Below are 23,304 nucleotides of genomic sequence, written 5' to 3' on the forward strand. Positions count from 1 at the left end.
TAGACTCTGCCTCCTCTGAGTATTCCTTGTCCCATTATCCCTCCTGCCTGCAATTCCCCACACTGAGCTTATCCTGGAGTTCTTCCCCCAACACCACAACCCCATCCGTTAAAAAGACACAATTCACCTCAACTGCAGAAGGGCTTCCAGGGCCAAGACAAGGATCATGGGATGGTCGTCCTCTTCCACCGAGCGCGCAGCTTCGGGAGGGACGCACATGGAGCGGTGAGGGAGGAAGGGGACACCCGCCTAGCCAGCCAGATCAGCCGAATCAACCCTGGCGATCAATGGGGTACTCTCCAAATTGGCCCAGCTTCCCCAGGAGAACAGAGGAGAAATGTTCTCTAGGACAGAAAATGGGAATGCAGGGAGTGTGGAGAAACTGAGCTCTTCAGGAGTGAAATCACTTGCCAAGATGATTTCAAGGGAGCCAAGGCTGTGCAGGAGACCCTCACCCCAGGAGACAAAGAGAAGGGGAAGAAATCCTACTGACACTCTGAACATGCTGTCCAGAGAATTCCCCCCTCCTATCTATACTACCTAACTAGCTAAAATGCCAACCCATGCCTAACTTCAATCCCAGCCCTAAGCCTACACCTAACCCTAACTATCCCTCTATATGCATAATATATACACAATGAATATATACAAAGTATACAAAATATGCACAACTATGCACAAAAATAAAAAATGTAAAAATAAAAATTTTAAAGAATAAAAAATTACAATATTAAAGTAAAGAGCAACAGATATTAAAACAAAATAAAGAATATTTAAAAATTAAAATAAAAAAATCAAATAAAAGTCAAAGTAATCAAAAAGCAAAAAAGGAAATAATAATCAATAGCATCTCCTGAACCTCCTTTCATGAACTCCAACCATCCCTCTGCTCACTAACCCACAATGGACCCCTGCACTTGGTAGCTTTTAAGAGAGAAGCAAGAGATGTCACAAAGGAGGGCAAATCATTCCTACCATGGCAACCTACCCACCTTGACCCTGGGCCTACCTTGCTCCTCCTGAGCTGTGATGCTTCTTCAGAACTTTGAGGCACCTTCTATTCTATCTGCAGGTTTGCTGAATCTTCTCTTACCTCCATTCCCCAACTCTAACCACGCCTCTCTCCTCTGACCTCTCCTGACTAACCCACAATGGTCTCCTGCAGTTGGTGGCTTTTAAGGGGGAAGCAAGAGATGTCACAAAGGAGGGCAAGTCTTTGCTACCATAGTAACCCACTCACTTTGATCTTAGGCCTAACTTGCCCCTCCAGAGCTGCAATGTTTCTTCAGAACTTGGGGACACCTGCTGTTCCATCTGCAGGTTTGCTGAATCTTCTCAAACCTCCTTTCACCAACTCTAACCACTCCTCTCTCCTCTGACCTCTCCTCCCTAACCCACAGTGGGCCCCTGCACTTGGTGGCTTTTAAGAGAGAAGCGAGAGATGTCACAAAGTAGGGCAAATCTTTGCTACCGTGGCAACCCACCCACTTTGACCCTGGGCCAACCTTGCCCCTCCTGAGTTGTGATGTTTCTTCAGAACTTGGAGGCACATTGCTGTTCCATCTTCAGGTTTGCTGAATCTTCTCTCTTGAGGTTCCTGTCTTCATTTCAGCTCATTCTTCATTCAGCCACTTTTCTAAAGGGAAACCATTCTCATGTCCTTTGAAATATAGTAGAAGACTCCCAGGTCTAGGGGTGTTCATAGCACAGGATTCGACAAGCTGCTATGCATGTAGGTGTTCAAGCTTGGACATAAACTCCAGGTGGCACTGGTGATGTCCACTCCCCCAACTGAAAATGCAAAGGAAAACTGTTTATGTATGTGACTTCTTCAACGAGAGTATTATATGACCCAATATGGTGTGAGGAGGCAGTACCCACGAAGGAGGAGTGGCAGTTGAAATTGATGGAACATGCAGAATAAGCAAGTTTAACTAGTAAAATCGGAGAACAAAATGAAACAGTTTTCAAGGAGGAATGGAAAATGTTTCTGGACTATTTAAAAAATGATTGTAAATATGTAAGCACGCTCAGAGGTTTGGACTAAGTTCAGAAGTAAAAGTTATTGTGAGAATAAAATTGAGATAAGAAGGTATAGATTAGTTATAATATGCAGCAGTAAAAGATAATCATGAGAAAACCATGGAAGGGTGGCAGGGAAGTCAGCTTTTTAAATGAATATGTACTGGGAAATGTTGGATCAATTGTATTTTATTTGTGAAAATTTATGAATTTTTTTTAAAAAAAGGAAAGAGAGCTACTGCCGGTCATTTTACATGGTGCTGAGATAGATGGGTCAATAGTCTGACTCTGTCCAAGGCAGCTTCCTTTGAATATTCCCCTTAAGTAATTTAGCTGAAGACGAGGAAGTTAACCACAAGACTGACAGTTCCTTTTTTTAAGAGTCAATATGAAAAACTTTCTGTTCTATATACAACAATGCAAGTACAAAAAATCCTGAATAGGAGGCGGCGGCAAAATTCCTACCTCTGTAATAAAGCCATATAGGCAGTGACCTCTCCCGATGGACTAGATGACACTTGAGGTCCCTTCTAACATAGAGTTCTATGATGTCAACTGCAACAGATGCTCCAAAATTACAAAGGGGGAAATTTGAGCATCTGAATGCAGCTGCACCTTATTCTGAGTTCCTGCACAAGCCTCTGTAGCCCCTATTCTGTTGTCACGCACACACAGCAAGGGGTATTCAGAGGTACCCCCCACACACACCAAATATGGAAGCTCCCCATTTTATTTATTTATTTATTTATTTATTTTTATTACATGTATATATCACCTTTATCTTTCAAGGATCTCGAGGTGGTTGACATAGTTCTCCTCCTCCCCATTTCATCATCGCAACAGCACTGTGAGGGAGGTTAGGTTAAGAGATGGCGACTGGCCAGCAGCACAGCTAGGAAGAAGTGGAGGGAGTGGGCCATTTCAGGTGGCACTTTTTTGTGTGTGGCATCACCTCCACAGCAGATTTGGAAGTGAGCAAAAAGAACCCATTGCATTCAAAAGAAACGGGCGTGCCCTGAACATCACCACAGGAAAGGAGATCCCATCCCCACCCTCCACAGCTTCCTCTTTCCACCTTTCCACCCCATTTCAAAGGCAAAACAGTTGGCCAGTGCAGTGGATGTGCACCTAGAGAGTAAGGAGGGAGGGAGGGAGGGAGGGAGGGAGGGAGGGAGGGAGGGAGGGAGAGAATCTGTGAGCGCACACTTGGCCACAAGGGCTTGAGGGCGGGAACTCGCAGAGGGGAGACTGTTCTCCCAGAAAGTGGGGTTGTGGGTGCTGTTATGGAAAGGCAGACTAGCAGGGGTGCCAACTTGGGCCCCAGACTGTAAGATATTGTATTTCCCTTTATGTTATGAATGGACAAGCATTAGCAAAAAAGTGTCTGGCTGGTTTCAGATCTTGTGTCTGTCATTCACCACAGCCAAGACAGATTCTGTGTAAAAGGTGTGAAATTCAGCCTTCAGGGTTTAAAATATAGTTTATTACTTTACGGTATTGTTGCTGAGTGGGCAAATTTAAGTTGTATGTCTTTCTAGTGCCTTACTCCATTGTTGTTAAATGGGCAATCCCATAGAATACAGTAAATCACTATTGTTTCTCTTCAGCACCATGTAGTGGTAATAAGTCAGTGACCTGTAGTTGCAAGTCATAGACCTTGCCCCTTCCCAAAAACCTATTCCTGTCATAGTCTAGGAGAACAACAGTGGACTGTATTGGTGGAGCTATAGTAAAGGAGGAAATAAATCTCTTTCACAGGGACAGAGAACCTGTGACCCTTTTTATGCTTTAAGCATAAACCCTTTAAGCAACTTCCAACTGCTTTGTTCCCAATCAGTAGATAACCCACAAACTTCTGCTGGAATCCACAACTTTTTACACCACAAATGTTCTGGTTTATGTTTGTCCCACTTCTGTTGCACTATAATCCCTCCAGAGAGCAATATAGTGTCACAGCATTGGGGAAGCTTTGCGGAACAAACTAAAGCAATTCACCACTCACAAATGATGATTGTGTCCAGAGCATATTGCAAAATACACCTGCAAAAAACACAGCAGTCTATAGTGTACTTTGTATCAGTTCAGGTATGACTGCAGCTATGTAAAGCCATCTGTCCAACTCATGCACCCTTTGCAAGAAGACTGGATTGAAAATATGGGTGAAATAATTTTTCAGAAGTTAATCCCTTTGAATTCAGTGAGGCTTGCTCCTAGATAAATGGGTCAGGATTGCTGCCTTTACCTCTTCACTGCACTACAGCAATGTTCCTCCAAGGCATACAAACTTCTCCCACAACAACCCTGTGAGGTTGGTTAGGCTAAGTAAGAGACAGTAACTGGCCCAAGGTCACCCAGTGACCATCTTGGTGGAGATTTTAATCCTGGTCTCTCAGACCCAAGGCCAACACTCTAACAGCTACACCACACTGGCTACTAAAACTCCATGCCCTCACCCCACCCCCAACATCCAGTTAGGAAAAGGGCAAGCAGAAGAACTTACTCAGTTTTAATGACCTGGAAAAAGACAGAGCAGTTTCTTGGCCAGGATGGTTCAGTCCATGGAGGGCATCTGGCATGGGTATTTTTCTCAATGGACTGCATGACCTGCAATGCGGAGGAGAAGAGTTCAGAACAGGTCATTCCTCCAAAAAAGGGGGGGAGGGGGAAATTAGTATCCTGGTCCAACTGTATAAAGGAGGATTGGCTCCTAGAACTTCCATGCACTTTTCCATTAAATAATCATTAAATAAGGCTGACTGAAAAATAATAATTAAAAAAGGCTGAAGCAACATCAAAAGTTTTGCTCTCCAGACTGAGCCCTGCAGAAGGGAGCTTGGCATTGTTAGTCAGAACAAGACACAGCCTTAGGAGCGCATACCTTCTGGAAGATCTCCAGGCTGTAGTTGGGGGCATGTTTCTTGATATCTTTGATCAGCTGGTGGAGATGGAGCCATTTCAAGAGCTTCTCCAGGATACATCATCTAGCAAGGAAACATGGACATATGGCATTTAGGGGTAGGTGAATCTCTGAAGTGTTGGTTTCTCTCGGTTCCTCATTTTTCGAAGAATTGTCAGCTGGCTACTCTGGCGGCTAATGCTAAAGCAGCATCTGAAGCTACCTGGGCAGCTTATCAACTGGCCAATGAACAGGGCTAGATAATAATTTGAGACAAGTTTACCTACAAAACCATCTTAACCCCATATCTGCCCGCTCCACTGCTTTGATCGATGAAACTGGCACTGTTATAAGTGCTACATAATACTTGTTTGGGACATACACACCATGTGCATTTACGTGTGCACAAACACACAGGTTGGCACCCATCTGAAGACTTCACTCAGAGCAAAAAAAGTGGCTAGCCCCCACACCACCTTGTAGCTATGGCTCTGCTCTAAACCTTTTGTTGACTAGCTGAACACGCATGGATCTGTGTATATTAAAATAAATCACTTCATTTAGGATGGGGGGGTGGAGTTCCCCTCCTTTATCCCAGACTTCTGTTCTGTGCCATTAATAAGTGTGTAACAAGCAGAAACTCAGTAGATCAGGGGTAGCCAAAGAAGTGCTCACCCCCCATGCTTTGGACTAAAATGCTCATCTTCCCTGATTATTTACCATGCTACTTAAAGCCGATGGGAGTTGTAGTACACAACACCTGGACGGCACGACCTCTGTGGTGGAGCTCGGTTGGTATTATTGTTGTTGTTTACTAAATTTATATACTGCCCTACATCAAAAAATCACAGGGCAGTTCACAGATTAAAAACATGAGACTCTTAATCTCAGGTAGTGGGTTCGAGCCGCAGGTTGGGCCAAAGATTCCTGCATTGCAGGAGGTTGGACTAGATGACCCTGGCCCCTTGTGAAGCTTTCAAGGCATAAGAGCTGTGGAAAGAGGGTGGTTCAGGAAGGGCTCTGCATCTCACGTTTCAACGGCAGCTTCGCAACGCCCCTTCCCTTTGCAGGGTCTCCACCAGACGGCAGCGTTTTCCCCACCAACTCCTCCTCCCTGTAAACCGGAGATCACCCAGCAGCAGCTGCAGTTGGGGAGAGAGCTGCAGTTGCCTCCGAGGATACATCTCCTTGCTGGAACTGAGCAACGCAGAGGGTGGAGAGGAAACAATGAAACAGGGCAGCAGAAGGAAGCCACGGCGAGCGCTGCCGGGGAAACAGCTGCGTCTCTGCTCGTGCAGGAGGAAAGGAAACCAAGTGCGCGCAAAGCTTAAAGGAAACGAACAATGGACAGGACGTGGCGACCTACCCTTCTCCATCTCTCCAACGGCAGCCGGCAAAATTCCTGGCGCTTTACGCTGCAACCCTCATAAACACCTTTCTCTGGGAGTGAATCCTGCTGAACCAGTCAGGCTTTACTGCTAAGCAGACTTGTGGAGGATTGCGCTGTAGGTACCTTGCAGCTCCAATGCAAAGTGAAGTTTGCTTTCCTTAAGAGTTTCTTTTGCTTTCTCCACCCCCACCCCCCATTCCGATAACAGGGAAGAAGCCCAGGCAGGGCAAAGACAGATAGTGAGATGCAGATGGAGCAGATGGATGCTTTTGCTTTTTGTCCTTAAGGAAGCTAGATCAAAGGAAGGCTGGTGCTGCATTTTTCAGTGCCTCAAGGAAGGCTTCTCTGAAAAGACTCAGAAATGACTTTGCTTTCTTGGGCTGAAAGCAGTGACTCTGCAGGGGAGTTCCATAAAAAAAACTTTCTCCTGTCTGCTCACCAAAGTATCCATAGCAGTCTCTCCGCACGGCCGGTGTATTGCTGTTCAAAAACTTTCTGAACTTTTTCTCAGCTTTGCAGGGTGTTTCCTATCTTTCAGTGTTTTCATTGCTATTCCCAACAGGCGCCCATTTTTCAAACTGTCTTGACTGCTTGTTCCAGATTTCTCACTCTCTACTTCTCTCTGTCTGTAAGGAGAAAGATTAGCTCACCATTTGAATCTCCGCACCTCTATGTTAGTTGCTGCCTAGGCAGAGCTGATCCTAACAAGACAAGCAGGTTAGCTGCGGCTGCTCTTGGAGTTTTGTTTTCTGCAAGCTATGCTTAATGCTCCTTATTACCTCCAGCACCCTTTCCAAAGGGATCATCAGCTGCAAGAACTGGGAGAAATATTCTTACCTAAACATGACATACAGACCTGCCTCCATAGCGTCTGAACACTTCACTTTCTAACCCCCCTCTGCTAAACTCCTCCCTCCAAACAGATTGAAAAGTAGGTTTAGAGTGACTCAAACCCCATGCTTTTAGGTGGAAGTTTTACACCCATTTCCAAATAAAAGTAGCCTCAAAACTTTTGAATATCTACATAGCCTCTGCCTTTTTTTTCATTTATTTATCTGAAAGTTTTAAGCAGCCTTTCAAGACAAGAGCGTCCTCTTGAGACAGATGGCATAAAATGAATTATATATATTATATACATAATTTAGTGAAAGGTTTTCACAGGAGATTGAAAAGAACTGATTATCTTTTCATGGTAAAAACTGAAGTTCGGCACAAAATATTAAATAGCCTCAACCCCACACTTAAAAAAAGAACACCTTAAGATATAATTCTGGAGAAATAGCTGTTGGGTTGTCCTTGGGTATGCATCATTAACTATAATTGGATTGTAGAAATATACTTTGGTTTTCAACTAAGGCTGAACCATGGGCATAGCTAAGATTTATTTTAGGGGGGCGGGCTTTAAGTTGGGGAGGGCAGAACTGAGTTATCTGCAATATAATTGGTCAGTTAGTTAAGCTCAGCAGCTTTTTGTGGCAATCTCCCCTAAAAACAACTTTTTGCGCCCCGTTGATAGCACTACAATGTCAAAACTGGCAAAAGAGGTTTCTTGCCATTGAGCATGTCTTTATTTTTAATAAACAAATAAATAATAAAAACAAATGTTGCCAATGTGTCATAGCGAGAATAGACTCATTGAAGTCTATTTATTTCAGTGGGTCTACACCTAGTATGACTAACAATGAATATCACCCATACTGGCTATTTATGTTATTAGTGTTTCTCTACATATGCCCAGATCATGAGGCCAGCCTTTTAGGAAGGTGAAATCCCTTTAAAAAGGTTGACTATTCTAACAGTTACAGTATCAATATGTTATCATGCTTTCTCAAGGTGTGTTCCTCTAAATATGCCTAGTAACAATTTCTCTGTGTTCAAGAACTAAGCCGTTCTGTAACACGTTTGGGGAAATTTAACACAAATGGGATGATAGGAGAAAATTGCAACCCTGACCCTAAACCACCAGAGGACAGCCTGGTATCACTATGGTGAAGTCTTGACTTTCTAGTACTGTATATGAACCAAAACACCTAGTGTGGATAGGCATTGTTTCATATAGGTATGACCTTACTCAGGGAGCAATGGAGGTAAGTCAGGGTCTTTCTAGAATGGCACTCCCTGAAATAGGATAGCAAGTAACTGTTCAATGAGGAGGCTTTTCTAGAACAGTCACTAGCTTTTTAATTCCTAATCTGAAAAAACCTATACCTACCTTTCATCCCAATCTTTTTTTTTATCCTATGAGTCTTACACCCAAGTATGTCTTGCATCGGATTATTATGAATACACACGACCTATGCACAAGACTTATGCCAAAATATGCAGCAGTTCTCGTGTCTTAAAACAAATCTTGGGAATCTATTTCAATTTAACATTCGGATTTAAATATAGATTTTGCAAAATTGCCATGAAAATAAGTAGTTTTCACCAAGTCATATTTCACATCATAATTAATCTTTAGACCTTCAGCTTTTGCAGCCTTCAAATCAATTTAAGTAAATCTGTACTTGCAGCAAATGCATTAATTTTCAATCCTGTGCAAGTTTCATTTCCGCACTACTTAGACTGACAAATTCAGATATAATGCCAAAGTGGAAGTGTTATATTAAATCTGTATCGCTGACTGAATAATAATCATGTTTAGCAAAGAAAAGCAACATCTGTGAAACTCTGGAGCCACCAACTGTTCATATTCTGCAACAGCTAGTCTGCTTTCCCACTCAATAGTAGTAGATACAGCAAACGTTTAGATGTTAAGGCTGATGCCGTAACAGAGGTGCCTTGCGATCAGCAACAATGTCACAAACTGCTTTCTTAGAACTTATCCACTACAGTGGTACCTCAGGTTAAGTACTTAATTCGTTCTGGAGATCCGTACTTAACCTGAAACGGTTCTTAACCTGAAGCACCACTTTAGCTAATGGGGCCTCCTGCTGCCGCCGCGCCGCATCACAATTTCTGTTCTTATCCTGAAGCAAAGTTCTTAACCCGAGGTACTATTTCTGGGTTAGCGGAGTCTGTAACCTGAAGCGTATGTAACCTGAAGCGTATGTAACCCGAGGTACCACTGTATGTGCCCACACTTTTCCTTGATCTTTCAGATCAGGCCCAAATCCAGATGGAGAAGATTGGTATGTGGCCAGAGAGGATGTCCTATATTGCCCTGGTTCCCTGTTGCCTCTTGAGGCTCCCAGCCTGTGTGTGTATGCAAATGTGCGGGGGGGGGGGGCAAACTGGGTCTTTGACCCTGGGTCTTTGAATAAATTTCACCCCTGCCTTATGCCGCTTCACCACAGAGGTGGCTTCTGTGTGGGCACTATAGTAAGACTGAATCACATCATCCTCACTTCATCTGTAAGCCGCCTTTCCATAGTTTAAATCATGGTCAAAGTGGCTTACAACACTGAAAAGATCATAAGTGATAAATAAAACACATCAAAAAGTACACAGCTATAATTGATCTATTTGCACATAAATCATTATAAGATACAAAAATAAAGATACAAATATCAATAACAGCAACAAAAAAATTCCCAGCAAACCACCCTAAAAACCCCAGCCCACATGTTTTTCAGCAGTGTCAGCTTTTGCAGCCGGATTCACTTAGGGACCCACCCTTTCAGGACGGGTGGGAGAAAGTCAGCAAAGCAGGGAACAGGTATTCCAGAACTCACAGCCAAATGTCTCTGACTTCTTTAGCAACCTCTGCTTTTGTAGCTAGTGTGAGTTCAAATGTCTTATTCTAGACTTAGAACTGCTACCTGAAAACAAGAGAAAAATAATCGTTCACTACCATGTTGAATTTTCCACTGATTGGCATCTAGAAAACATCTAGGGTTGTTTTGTAAACTCAGGTGACATAAGGGAATGTGCCCACTATCACCTACTTTTTCATTTGTTTGGTGGTCTGGAGGAAGACTTCAAGTTGATAGACATTATACTATTATCCAGTCCTGGAGTTTATATTAAGACAGCCCTAACCCTTTAAGAGCCACCACCAGATGGCCAAGGAAATGGAAATGTATTATCAATGGGGATTCAAAAGGACCCAGTCACATGTGTCACGAAGGCCTGTGTATTCACTCAGTGAGGCACAATTGTCTTGTTAGAGGCATGTGATTTTTCAGATTGCAATTTATTTGGCTGAGGCTTCCAACATAACAATTGCAGGTGACTTCTGGACCAGCACAAACAAGAGATCACACAGTATATTCTCATTTTTAGATATAGAACTGTGGGATTGCAGCTCAGCCACTCTTCCCTTTGGATCCCGACACCTTCTCCTGCTGCAGGAGCAGAGGTAAGGGAATATTTATCAAGTAAAGTTAGGCCCTAAGTATATTCACAGCTCTAACAGTCCCCCACTCCCCTGTAAGACTAAATTATCTGTAACAGTTGAAGTGGATCGTAAGAGAATACTGGGAAGACACAAATTATTCTCATTACTGTCTGTATGTTGCATTTCTACAATGAAAATGTAGTTAGCTTGAGATTTAGACATGCCTTGATGCCAACAGTTCATGAACACATTGAATCCCAAACAAAGTATTCTTCTATGGTACCAATCACTATGTGACACACACAGAGCGAGGAAAGGAGGGGGTACAGCAAAAATTCAGCCTTCCTGTGCATCATTTACTAGAGCAGCAATTTGTAAACACTCTGTGACATCAAGGCCACTCACCCAATAGCTAGGAAGGATTCAGATTTCACCACTTTCTTCAGGTTTTGTCCTCTCCGGTTTACTGCATTTATTGGCAAAAAAAGAAAATATATATGAAAAGGTGTATTTTAAATTTTGTACTTCATGCATATACCAGCTTTCTGAATCACACCGACTGAATCCAGAAATAGAGGTAATCCAATAGCATGTCTTGTACTCAGTTTTCAGTTTGCAAATAAAGTGGTACCTCAGATTAAAAACTTAATTCATTCTGGAGGTCCGTTCTTAACCTGAAACTGTTCTTAACCTGAGGTACCACTTTAGCTAATGGGGCCTCCGGCTGCTTCCGCATCTGTTCTCATCCTGAAGCAAAGTTCTTAACCCAACGTACTATTTCCAGGTTAGCCGAGTCTGTAACCTGGAGTGTCTGTAACCTGAGGTACCACTGTACAGCTATTCACATAATGGTATTCCAATCTGTGGCTGTGTTCAGTTTGTGATGTTACTGCCACAACCCAATTTTCTAAGATCAGTTTGCCCTTGCTGCTTTCTGTGCATGTGTGACTACAGGTAGAGATTAAAGGGCCCTAATAAAAAAATCTAGCTGCTAATGACGACTGTATTACAAGTTGTTTTGCTTATTATACAAGTGCTTAAATTCAGTTTATTCTCTGCCAGGACACAACACACCATTAGCATGAAGGAGGCTTTGCTTTCCGTGGAAGTTGGTGCACATTGGGACTGGTGGGACGGAAGGCAAGGAGCCCAACAGTAGGTGGCACTAGAACCAATGACAGGCAGAGCCAAGTGAGGGTAGTTTTTGCCCCCTCCTCCTTCCTCCCGAGTTCTAAGAAGACAAAACTGACACTGAGGAGTAGGAAACTGAATGTCAATGCCATGCCCAAACTTAAATAAGGAGGCAGTCAGGTGGGAGCTGGCCGAGGGAATCTGGCGATACTGGGGCAGTACCCTATTTCCCCTCATGGACCACCTTCGTTGTTTGCTTATGTATGTTAATGAAACCAATTTCAGCATCTTTATCAAGACAATATTGCATGTCTTTTTAAAATGCAGTCTACTATTTACATATGTAAAGCCTTCAATAAAATTGCTTTAAATCACAAGCCTAAGGTTGGCAATAATTCTGCTTAGTCACTGAACTGAGGTAGAACATACTGATTTGGCTTGCAGGGCGGACTAGAACGCTTGCTAATGGTACTTTATAGCAAAACCGGGGGGGGGGGGGCGCAATGGCAGTATCTGGTTAATTCCTTTGAGAAGGGTACATTTCCCAACCAGCTTCCCTTGCAAGGAAGATAACTTAAGTGTCTTTTTTTGTTACAGCTCTTGCATGAGATAATTTTTCAGCTGCACTTTCTCTTCTCTCCACACCCCAACAAGGTAAGTTTGATTTTGTGGTCAAGAACTACAGGTTGGAATCTAAACTAAAAGCAATCTTCCTTGTTTTTATGTGTATTGTCACAAGTAGGTTTTATGTAATTATAGCATTTAGAAATGTGGCACTATCCAAAAAAGTCACTAGCTCCACACATTCAATGGGATATTGGCACAGAATTCTTACTTAAGAGGAATTGAATTTGGAATGCTTTGTTGTAAACTTCTTGTATGCTTGTACAGTATAGCAAGTCTTAGGAGCGCAGATTCCCTCTGAGAGTGCTAACAGACTGGTCTGCAAAATCTATGTGCCCATTTCAGAATGACCTTCAGCTCCAGGCAGTTATGCTATGGAGTGCTGCAAGGCACAATTTTATCTCCATTGGTGTGTTTTTTTACATGCTGCTGCTAGCAACATTCATTAGATTTAGGGCAGGGTGTCAACAGCATTCTCAGCTCTTTTCCCCCACATCTGAATCTGGAGAAACCCTTGAACGTAATGGCGAGATGGATGAGGGAAAATAAGCTGAACTAAAGTCCTTGGAAGACAGGTGTTGTAGGTTTCCATGTCTGGCATTTTGGCACATTGCCAGCCATGGATATCAAAATTCCCCTAAAGGAGCAGGCTTATAGACCGTGGTGGGCCACTCGTGTTTCGTTTTGCGACTGGAAGACTAGGTTGCCTTGCTGGTTATGAGCGCCTTTTACCAGCTTTGGCTGGTACAGCAGCTGCAGCCATTTCTGGACTGGGAGAACTTGGATCATAGTAGCCCAGGAAATAATTGCAAGAGCGGATTACTGAGGTGCACTCTACTAGTTAGTGTAGAATGCTGCAGCATGATTGCTGACATAGTAAGACCATCAGCATCTTAACACCCCTGCTCAGAGATGTGCACTGACTGCCAGTTTGTCACTGGGCCAAATTCAACAGCTTGAGACCATTTACATGGCAAGACTCTCTGGGGTTCAGTGTGGAAGATACATGATTAAAGACTGCATTTGAAATGTGATTCCACTGTTTCGGTAGGTGGTACTAAAAGGGCCTTTCCTTACCCAAATGATCCACTCAAACACTTGAATCTGCAGAACTAAGTGTTTTTCAAGTGCCACATTTCTGTATTGCTTTTGGAAGGAACTGAGCTTGACAGCAGCTAGTCTGGAATTCCTTGCCTATTAACATGAAAGTTTTTGCTACCTACTTTAAAAAAAAAAAATCTTATGCAAGCCCTACACAATATACAAAGTGAACATGCATTTTATTATGTAATTTTAAAATATATTCTAATTTTTTAGGCTTTTTTTCTATTCACTTAATTGATTAGTAGTAGCAGCAAACATTTACCACACTTGACTGGCCACCAGAAAGTACCTGCCTCCTGTTAGGCCATGGCATAACTGGCTGGATTATAACCTGCTAGAAGGCAAAGTCAGTTAACTCTAAATTTCTCTAAGAGTGGTCATTTTTGCCACTTCCTCAGTGTATCAAAATCTGCTCTGGGCAGGATCCAGCACCCTCCAGAACAATGCAGGAATAAGGTTGGAGAACCTAATCAGCAGCAATTGCCTTGTTTTCTCCACTGTATGCCGCTAGCATTTTTGCATCGCAAAGTGTGGGTACAACCAATTAAATATTACCTACCATTGTTGTTTTGATGAATTATGCAAGAAGTTTATTTCTAACATGTTTGATTAGTTAATTTACTTTTAACCTATAGCTTCCTTACTAAGAGATGTGCGCTTTCGGAGTCTTGCTACAATCTAAGATTGCAATGAGCCTGAGCTATTCAATGTACATTAAGCCTGAACAATATTCAGCTACATTGGCACATCTTTCTTAAATAAGTCTTTCATATTTAACATAAGATTTGCAAGCATTCAACCCACAACAGAAGCAGTGCTGTAGCTTGAACAGAAGGAACCAAAGCAATTGCCGTGATTTCAAGCAAATGGTTGGAGCCCCAAGTAAAGCTCACATCCCATCACAAATGGCCTCACCTAAGGGCTTGCTGAATGGGGTGGCTGTTGCAGAATTCCCTAAAATTGTGCAGAGCATTCCTGCTTTCCCCATCCAGTAGGTTCCCATTGACCATCAGAAAATGGCTTTTCCCCAACCGTATACCTGTATGTACTGGTGTACTTAACTGGTGTACTATAAAATAATAGTGTCTGGTCTAAAGCACAGCACGCATCTTCTTAGGATGCTGGACACTGATGTGGTGTCAAAATACTTATAGCTGGGTATAAATTTAACTATTTTATTAAATGTTTTTTCTTCAGTAAAAACCTTTGACTTGAGTGTACTGCATAAACTGTAGCAATAATTTGATGGCAACAGAACCATTTGCAAATTTGTCTTTTCTTTAGTAGCATGTTTTCCAGCAGCAAAATGGCATGGCAGTGAGATTGTCAAAATACAAGTGACATAGCAGATGCTGAATCTGAGCATAGCCTGAGAAAAAGCTTTATGTGCATGAGGTTCCAGATTTAATTCCCGTTATCTCCCGTTTAAGAAGCATCTTAGAGCTGGAGAACACTTCTCTGCTTGAGACTAGAGCGCTGCTACAGTGGAGTAAAAACTATGGTTAGGTCAACCAATTGTCTTAATGTAACACAACTGTTTACAGTGGTACCTCAGGTTAAGAACCTAATTCGTTCTGGAGGTCTTTTCTTAACCTGAAACTCTTCTTAACCTGAGGTACCACTTTAGCTAATGGGGCCTCCAGCTGCTGCCACCGCACAATTTCTGTTCTCATCTGAAGAAAAGTTCTTAACCAGAAGTACTATTTTTGGGTTAGCAGAGTCTGTAACCTGAAGCATCTGTAACCCGAAGTACCACTGTAGTTTAAAAATACCTACCTACAAATCCCTTAAACTGTACCTATTACTATCATACATGACATTATGCTGGGGTTTTTTTACACAACACTAATAGGGATGGAGGAAATGCAACTCAAAGACATATATATTTTAAGTTTCTATTGAATAAGTATTATTTTGTTAGCAAATATAGCCCTGAACTCTGAATTTTTATTGCGACATTTAGCGTTCAATAAAGTGAACTTGCATAGTTCCTTTGCCTGACTGAAAGTAGCATGAAGGCTATTTATCTGCAACTAGAGTGCCTGGTTGGTTACTTGTAGCAACCAGTTAGAATGCCCACTTGTTCAAGTTTTTTTCTTTCTTATGATTTAGAATCAACATCTTATTAATTAACAACTTCCCTTTGACTCTTTTGAGGGGGATATGCTAGCAGTTAAAAGTACAGTGGTACCTAGGTTTAAGAACAGCTTATTTTATGAACAACTTGGATTAAGAACACTGCAAACCCGGAAGTAGGTGTTATGGTTTGCAAACTTTGCCTTGGAAGCAGAACATGTTGAGTGTGCTCCATTTGTAAACTGAGTAGCCCACTGCTATGGGAATGCATGCCTCAGAATAAGAACGCTTTGGTTTAAGAATGGACTTCCGGAAGGGTTCATAAACCAAGGTACCACTGTATACTGTTTCACTGGTCATAGCATTGCCAAGATAATCTAACAGACATGCGGACAATAAGGGACAAAGCAGTGTCATACTGTTGCAATGCCACTTTCTCAACTCCTGTTTTTGCCAGAACCTTAAGTAAATACCAGAGTTACCAGAGTACAGTGCTGCCTTAAACTAGAAATCTAGGATTGCTCATACATAAACCCATTAGGTAAAAACATAAAATGTTTACTTTTGAATCTTCTATAACTTAAGCATGCAATCACAGCAGATTTTCTATTAAAGTTTATTTCCCCTCAATTTAAATACCATTACTATTAGAATGTTATAACGCTAACAAATGCAGTTGTTTCAATTAAATTCAACAAAGATACTTTGCTTAAGTATGTTACGTACAGCAAGAGGTGATAGTATTTCATATTTTCATACCGAGAAGGAATTACTTTATGTATCTGTATTAGAGAATACCCTTAATCCAGTGTCAGGTTAACTACCACCAAGCTAGTAATACATTGCATCTGCTTCACTTGCTCCCAGATTGAACAGCAAAGAAAAGCACCTATCCAAGCACTGTAAATTTTTCGTCCTTAAGTTTACCAACTACCTTAAATAGTGATCTACACTTTCAAAGTATGCTGCCATTTAATTAATCCTAAACCTAGTATACTCAAAATGTCTTATGGTTTATTTCATACAGAGCGATTTATTCACATCACTACTTATCCAACATCCCATTTAACACTCTTTACCTTTGCCACAAAGGGACGCAGGTGGCGCTGTGGGTTAAAGCCTCAGCGCCTAGGGCTTGCCGATCGAAAGGTCGGCGGTTCGAATCCCTGCGGCGGGGTGCGCTCCCGCTGCTCGGTCCCAGCGCCTGCCAACCTAGCAGTTCGAAAGCACCTCCGGGTGCAAGTAGATAAATAGGGACCGCTTACCAGCAGGAAGGTAAACGCCGTTTCCGTGTGCGGCTCTGGTTCGCCAGATGCAGCTTTGTCACGCTGGCCACGTGACCCGGAAGTGTCTCCGGACAGCGCTGGCCCCTGGCCTCTTGAGTGAGATGGGCGCACAACCCCAGAGTCTGTCAAGACTGGCCCGTACGGGCAGGGGTACCTTTACCTTTGCCACACACCCTGCATTTTTTCCTTGAAAAAGCAAAGCTCCGAACCACAAATGACCTTAAGTCAAGTTGCAGTTAAGGGCGCGTAATATAAATTTGAGTATTAGCAGCAAGGTCAAATTATAGTTGGGACTGTTTTAGTAATGCTTCCAAACCTATCAAAGAACTTGCAGTCAATACATGCACACATTCCACATGGCTAGAAAACTGTGAGCAGCAATCCAATCCTAAATAATTACGGAAGAATCATGTGTTGTATTACAAGATCAGGGGGATAATCCTGATTCAATATTTGGTGGGATGATTTTAGAATGAAGTGGATTTCAAGAGCTGGAATGCTTCTCGCTCAACTAGCATCAAGTCTCCAACCCTGGATTAGTGGAGGATACATGGGTGTAACTTGCTTGATCTGGCACAGCAGAGGCTAGTGTAAGCCCCTAAAAGGGGACATTCCAGGGGAGAAAGGCTGGATCCTAGGTTTGTTCAACTCTGTTAACGTGACACTGCAACTCAGCATTAAACACTATGCTAAAAGCTAGTTTTCCTTCTGCAAGGTTTAGGTGGAGCTTCAGCAAGCAACCTCACTGCCGAGTAGGGTTTTGATGTGGTGCAAGTTTAAGTAGCTTTACACAAGCTCGCTTTATGCTAGTTTCTTGTGCGTTTGCACTCACAGTAGCCTAAAACGTATCTAAGCATACTTTATTTCAGTGTTTTTTATTGCAAAGGAAAATGTACTTTTAGTAATTAAGGAAAGCCTTAATTAAGAGTAATTAAAAATTCATTGTAGCATTTAAAACTACTTTGGACATGGCACCATCTTTTAGAGGAGTTATAAAATTAAGCTTATATACTTGGTAAGTTTTATTATTTGAGGTACTCTCCATAGTCTAAATTGTGACTTCCAACAATTTAAACTTTGGCTGATGGTAACTATGGTTTTGAGTTAAATTTACAAAGTTCCACAAAAGTACAGTAGGAACTGCTGCCACGCCGCCGAAGCACAATTTCTGTTCTCATCATGAAGCGAAGTTCTTAACCCAAGGTACTATTTCTGGGTTAGCGGAGTCTGTAACCTGAAGCATATGTAACCAGAGGTACCACTGTAAAGGTCTCTGACATTTTAGGACAATACAGTATCAAATGCAACAAAAGATATAAAGGATGACCAGTATTTGCAAGTCACTATTTTTTCATGAAGCTTGTAACAGCACTTTTTCTGCATATATTATGGAATTTAATTATATCCATGCAAATATCACACAGCATGTAATTATTTATTAACTCTTATGAACCCATGTGCTGAGGCAGTGGCTTCTAACAGCCATATCAAAGAACGAGAGGATATTTCATACCCCCATCCTGACATTCTCTCCTCATTCTTGACATAGGAAGGCTGCCAAGCATGTGCCACTGCTCCCTTGAAATGTGTTTTGGTAGGTGCTTTGAAAAACTGGACTGGAAAACGTCCGATTGTTTCAGCTGCTGTGGCACAATATCTATGGTAGATAATACATCAATTAAATTTCAGTAAAAAATAAAAAAAACACCTGTTTTGATTTTCAAGTACAAAGTTGGTGATTTATTTAACACTATCATTTACAGGTTATGCAAGTTGCTTTGTGTGGCAAAATTTTACTCATTTTACAAGGAGAATTTTGAAAACAGTAATTGGTATACCAAAAAACATGGAACAGTACAACCATGTTACTCCACTCAAACACAGCAAGCAATGGGAAACTATTCCATTGCTAACTGTTCTGTGTTGCTCCAGGACCACCAGCTGAGAAGGAAAGTTGTTCCAGGCTCTAGCCCCACCAACCTCAACAGGCCGGGACAAGTGCAATACCACTCACACACACAGCATTGCAACTTATCCCAACCTGTGTAGAAAGGGGTACAACCTATCGCTTATTCATTGATTTTTCACTGCCACAGTCAGTTTTGCATGGATTTGCACAGCAGAGTATCATACAGCTGGATGCAAACCTGCAAAACTAACCAGAGTACAGTGTTCAACAGACACAAAGAAAAGCAGAACACAGGAAAAATCTGGGTGAAACTGAGGTTCTACAGCTAGTAGAACTTCAAGTGCTCCTAATGCAGTAGATTATGAATCACTACCTGCACTATAAGCACTTTAGCGCTACAGAAGCTGTTTTGACTGCTCTTCTGGAGACCTATGTTAACTTAAAAGTGAAATCATTAAAATGTTGATATGTAGACAATAACAGGCCACAATCAGTTTTGCATAGATTTGCACAACTACATTCTTCTTGTAGTGCAACTATGCAAAACTAACAGAGGACTGCAAAACATTACTAGATTTTTTATTCAGTGTGAATGACTAGGTGAAAATACAACTTCTTATGCCAGAAGGAGCACTTAGGGCAGTAGATGCTAATCTACTTCACTATCTGCACTAGATGCACCTTAGAACAAAAAGCAGTCACCATGTGGCGGCCATTACAGAGTAACTTTCCAAAACCTTTGCTGCAGTTGCCAGCATAATGCTACAAGTGCCTTCACTGCAGTAGGTTCTATATATCACTACCTGCACTGTAAGCACTTTGACATTACTCTGGCATGAAGAGGATGTTCTCATTTCCAAAGCTTCACCTGGCAAAAAAAGAAAAAAAAGTTCTATTAATATTCAGTATTAGCAGGTTTTTCAATGGCAACAATGGTAACAAATCTGCACCAGATGAGGCCCACTTCTGTTGGTTTTTCATCTACCCCTCTCTAAACTACTAATCATGAAGAACAATAATTCAGTTACCAAGATTAGAACTATGTCCAGCATTATGTGTAAGTAAAGTGGGAGGCAATTTTATCATAGTGGGATGCTGTTGATCTGTTTTAGAAAACAGGAGATTAAATAACCATTCATGAGCATGTTCTTACAATGTGCATCGAGGTATTATTAAATAGCAATTGTTGTGAAACATAGTGCTTAAAGACTTCAAAATCCCATAGCTAAAAAGTCACTATCAGCTTCCTGCTCCAATTGGTATGAAATTATTTACACCTTACCATTTAAATGAAGCTGAAGCTTTTTTAAAGCAGTTGGGAGTCTGTAAGCTTTAGTTTTCTCCTCTGGCCTTTTTATAAAGTGTATCTCTGAGGAGCAGCACATCTCTGTCTTTCGATAGCACAATGAAACCAATTCCCTCTTTCTTGGACATGTGCATGTTCTTTCTCCAAGTACCCAGAAAGATGCAGCGAGTCGCAAGTTACCCCCTTAGACAAAGGGAAACTTTCCTCTTGGGGGGTGGGAAATAAAATTAAATGAAAATCTACGTCCCAAACTCCTCCACGGGCCCGCTACCGCGGAGAGAGCGCAAACAAAGCAGCCTTGAGCACCCAAAGAAAACAAAACCAAGGCTCACTTTCCCCGTCGCGTGTTTCCCCTCCCCCGCCCTACCGAGCCACAATGCGCACACCAGAGAGCCCGGGTCCTTTCTCGGAGAACTACCTGTTGGTAAAAAGGCGCGGGAGCCGCCGAAGGAGCGCGGCGGCGGCAGCAGCAGCGCGGGGTCCGCGAGGGTAAAGGTGGCGGGAAGCAGATGGGGAGTACAATGGCGCCCCCGAGCCGGGCCCGCGGCTTCTCCGGAGCTTGCACGTGCTGAGCCCGCGAGGTGCCTGGGCCCAGCAGGGGCGCCAGGGGGCGCTGTGGCGGCGGGTCAGGGCTCGGCTACTGGAGCGGCGTATTTTCCCTTTTCTCGCGCGCCCCCTCCTCCTCCCCCCCCCCCGCGAGCCGGCCAGGCCCGCCGTCCCTTTACTTCCTTTATGCCCCAGGCCTGGGCCGCCCTCGCGCTGCTCTCCTCCGCCCCCTGTTCCCGAAAGGGAAACCAGCACGGTCCCCTTACCGCGCTTCTTTCCCCCACCCCTCTCCCGCCTCTTGGTCTCTCCCTTTCCCCTCGCGGGTGGTGGCGGCGGCGGCAACGGCGGCTCCCACATGGCCGCGGCCTAACTGGGAACAATCGGCCTCAGCACGCGCAGCCGCCGCCATGTCCCGGCCCCGCCCCCCTCGGCAACATGGCGCCGCCGCCGCGGCCCCGCAACAACCGCCACCACCGCAGGGCGACTTCGCGGCGGGGGAGGGAAGCCGTCCGCTCCCTACATCCCCCGCTGCGACCCTCACCTCAAACACGCGCTCCTTCCCCCCCCCCTTTTCGGCGGGAACCGAAGGGAGAAAAAGAAATAGTGCGAGAGGGAAAGCGGGCGAGGAGGGGGATTAAGCCGCCTCGCACGCAGCCCCGGCCAGGGCCCCGCTGAGGCAACGGCGCCGCCCCCGCCCCTCCCACAGAACAAAAGCCCACGCGGGGAAGCGCCCCCCCACCCCACCCCCAAACTTTTGAACCGCGCTTGAGGCGGCTAACGGCCGCGTGGTGAGCTCGGCCGCTCCCCCTCCTCTCTCCCCCATGTGCCCGCTTTTGTTCCGAGGAGTTGCTCGGCCCGAGCCGGCCGGGCCGCCGCCGCCGCCTCCTCCTCCTCCTCCCCTCACCAGCCACTACCTCCATACGCACCTTCCCCGCTCGAGGTCCTTCCTCGCCCGCCGGACGCCCTGAGCGAGCGGCGAGGAAGAGAGGCGGCGGCGGCAGTTGCGAGCGGCCGCCGCGCGGCCTTTTCAAATCTCCCTCATTCCGGCCCCGCCCGCCCCCGTGCGCGCGAGCGAGGAGCCGTCGCGCGGGAGGCGCCGCCGTTACGCACGCAGAAAGAGAGAGCGCGAGAGGGGCGCGCGCGCGCTGCCTCGCCATGCGCTGCTGCTTCTCCCATCTCCGTCGCCGCCCGCCTCCACCCCTCGCGCTCGTTCGTTCCCTCACGGCCGCTTCTCCGGGCCGAACCCACCTCTTTCCAGTCACGGCCAATGAGGCAGAGAGCGCGCTTTCTCTCTCTCTCTTTCCCCTCACGAAGCCGAAGAAGCGGCCGCCGCAGTAGCCGCCGCGCGGGCTGTGGCGCGTGAGGGGGCTCTCGCGTAAAAGGTGGTGGTGGGTGGAGTGGGGAGGGGGAGGAACACCTCACGGCCAACCGACCAACCAACCGCCGCTCCCGTTTTCCCCGCCCCACCCCCCTCTCCCCTCACAGAAGTGGCGGGAAGGAGGAGGAGGGCGGCGGCATCAGGAGAGCTGAGGAAGGGGGGGAGAGAGAGAGGAGAGAACCATGTGGATAAAAGCGGAGGGGGGGGTGGAGAAATGAAGGGCGGCGGCTCCCGCCTCAACGTAAATATCCACAAGCCTCCGCTCCGCCCTCATTAGCATAGAAAACAAAGTGCTTCCGAGCGCCGCGGCGGCCAATCGGGAGAGGCCGCCCCGCCCACGCCCGGCGAGGCCACGCCCCTCCCTCCCTCCTGTTACTACTTGCTACTATTATCGCCGCTGCGCCCGCCCTTCCCACGCTAAGGCGGGAGAGGCGATTCAGTGGCAGAAGAAGGCTATTGACTGCGTTCAAATAGCAGCAGCATCTTTTTTTCTTTTCTTTTTTTTTTTTTTTGCTCCAGTGCAACATTCCCCAAGAAACGTGCCGGTTCCATGAATGAACGCAGATGCGAAAAATAAAAATAAAGCCTAGGCACATTCCGATCAAGAGTTGGAATCTGGAAATCGCAAACCCCTCCAGTTTTGTTTCCGCCCTCGGTTTCGAAGGTTTTATTTAATAATAAAGATGTTCGCGTTCCCAACTGCCAGCGATGCTCGAGCTTGGAAGCGTGGGAAACGCTTGCGAGGGGAAGGGTGAACTCCTAGCTTGGCTGCAGCATCTTTGCAAGAACTAAGTGCCTTGGGTTGAGCTGCTGCTGCATCTCTTGCCCCGAATCAGGCCCTCCTGGGTTAACTTCGCGATGGCTTCAGAAAGGCTTGCCGGTGGCCCGCAAAACTTGCGAAGGCTTGAGTAAAAAGGTCCTTCAGCGCACAACGGCCTTGCAAGCACGATCTTAACTATAACGCTACCTTAACTCCCTGGAAAGTGCATGAGGTTAGAGAGAGGGGTAGAGGTGGCTAAACCCATTTATCCCAATGGCGCTGGTGTCCGAAGTTTCTTTTAAAACACCCCCCCATCGAAGTCGCCTCGTTTCACCAAAGGCCCATCTTGCAAATGCGTGGGTGGCTACTGCGCGTAAAAACGCAGCGCCAGGAGAAACGAGGTTACCCCGGAGTAACCGGGGTGGGGTGGGGGGAAGAAGAGGTGGGTGGTGGTTCTTTATTTGGTGAATGGGGGGAAAGGCTTGCTAAGCTCCTGCAAGAGGAAGGCAGGGAAGCGGGGGGAGGGGATGCTGAGCGGTGGTGGCTCTTTAGCATCGAGCTCCCACCCCCTTCCTGTTGTGTTTGCTCACTCCCGTT

At 44.8% G+C, this 23,304-nt stretch overlaps 1 protein-coding gene across 15 annotated transcripts; it reads right to left on the reverse strand.

Annotated features, from left to right (window-relative positions):
• Positions 1-293: 293 nt before the first annotated feature.
• LOC310842991 (uncharacterized protein) lies at positions 294-22,971 on the reverse strand. Of its 15 annotated transcripts, none has more exons than XR_014563401.1 (8): positions 21,818-22,963; positions 19,547-19,585; positions 18,322-18,465; positions 10,993-11,053; positions 9,924-10,069; positions 6,285-6,934; positions 4,523-4,626; positions 294-1,791 (listed from the first exon to the last, which is right to left on the reverse strand). XR_014563401.1 is itself a non-coding variant. In XM_083735389.1 (8 exons), the coding sequence occupies exons 2-6, from the start codon at positions 20,100-20,102 to the stop codon at positions 6,793-6,795; spliced, it is 489 nt and encodes a 162-aa protein (XP_083591515.1). In that variant the 5' UTR covers positions 20,103-20,229; positions 21,818-22,971; the 3' UTR covers positions 294-1,791; positions 4,523-4,626; positions 6,285-6,792. The 15 variants fall into 15 exon arrangements, 2 of the variants coding, with proteins under 2 accessions (XP_083591515.1, XP_083591516.1); XR_014563402.1 differs by having other exon boundaries at positions 19,521-19,585; XR_014563403.1 differs by lacking the exons at positions 6,285-6,934; positions 21,818-22,963 and adding exons at positions 4,901-5,003; positions 21,496-21,603 and having other exon boundaries at positions 19,521-19,585.
• Between the last annotated feature and the right edge of the window lie 333 nt (positions 22,972-23,304).

Source organism: Podarcis gaigeae, assembly GCF_964106915.1.
Source record: "Podarcis gaigeae genome assembly, chromosome: 4".
Taxonomy (NCBI): Eukaryota; Metazoa; Chordata; class Lepidosauria; order Squamata; family Lacertidae; genus Podarcis; species Podarcis gaigeae.

Coding starts and splice junctions, on each gene's coding strand:
- LOC310842991 (XM_083735389.1), bottom strand. CDS start 20,102: ATGTGCTGCTCCTCAGAGATACACTTTATAAAAAGGCCAGAGGAGAAA. Junction 19,586..19,999: donor GCTTCAGCTTCATTTAAATG/GTAAGGTGTAAA, acceptor TTTTTTTGCCAG/GTGAAGCTTTGGAAATGAGA. Junction 18,466..19,546: donor AACATCCTCTTCATGCCAGA/GTAATGTCAAAG, acceptor TATCTACCATAG/ATATTGTGCCACAGCAGCTG.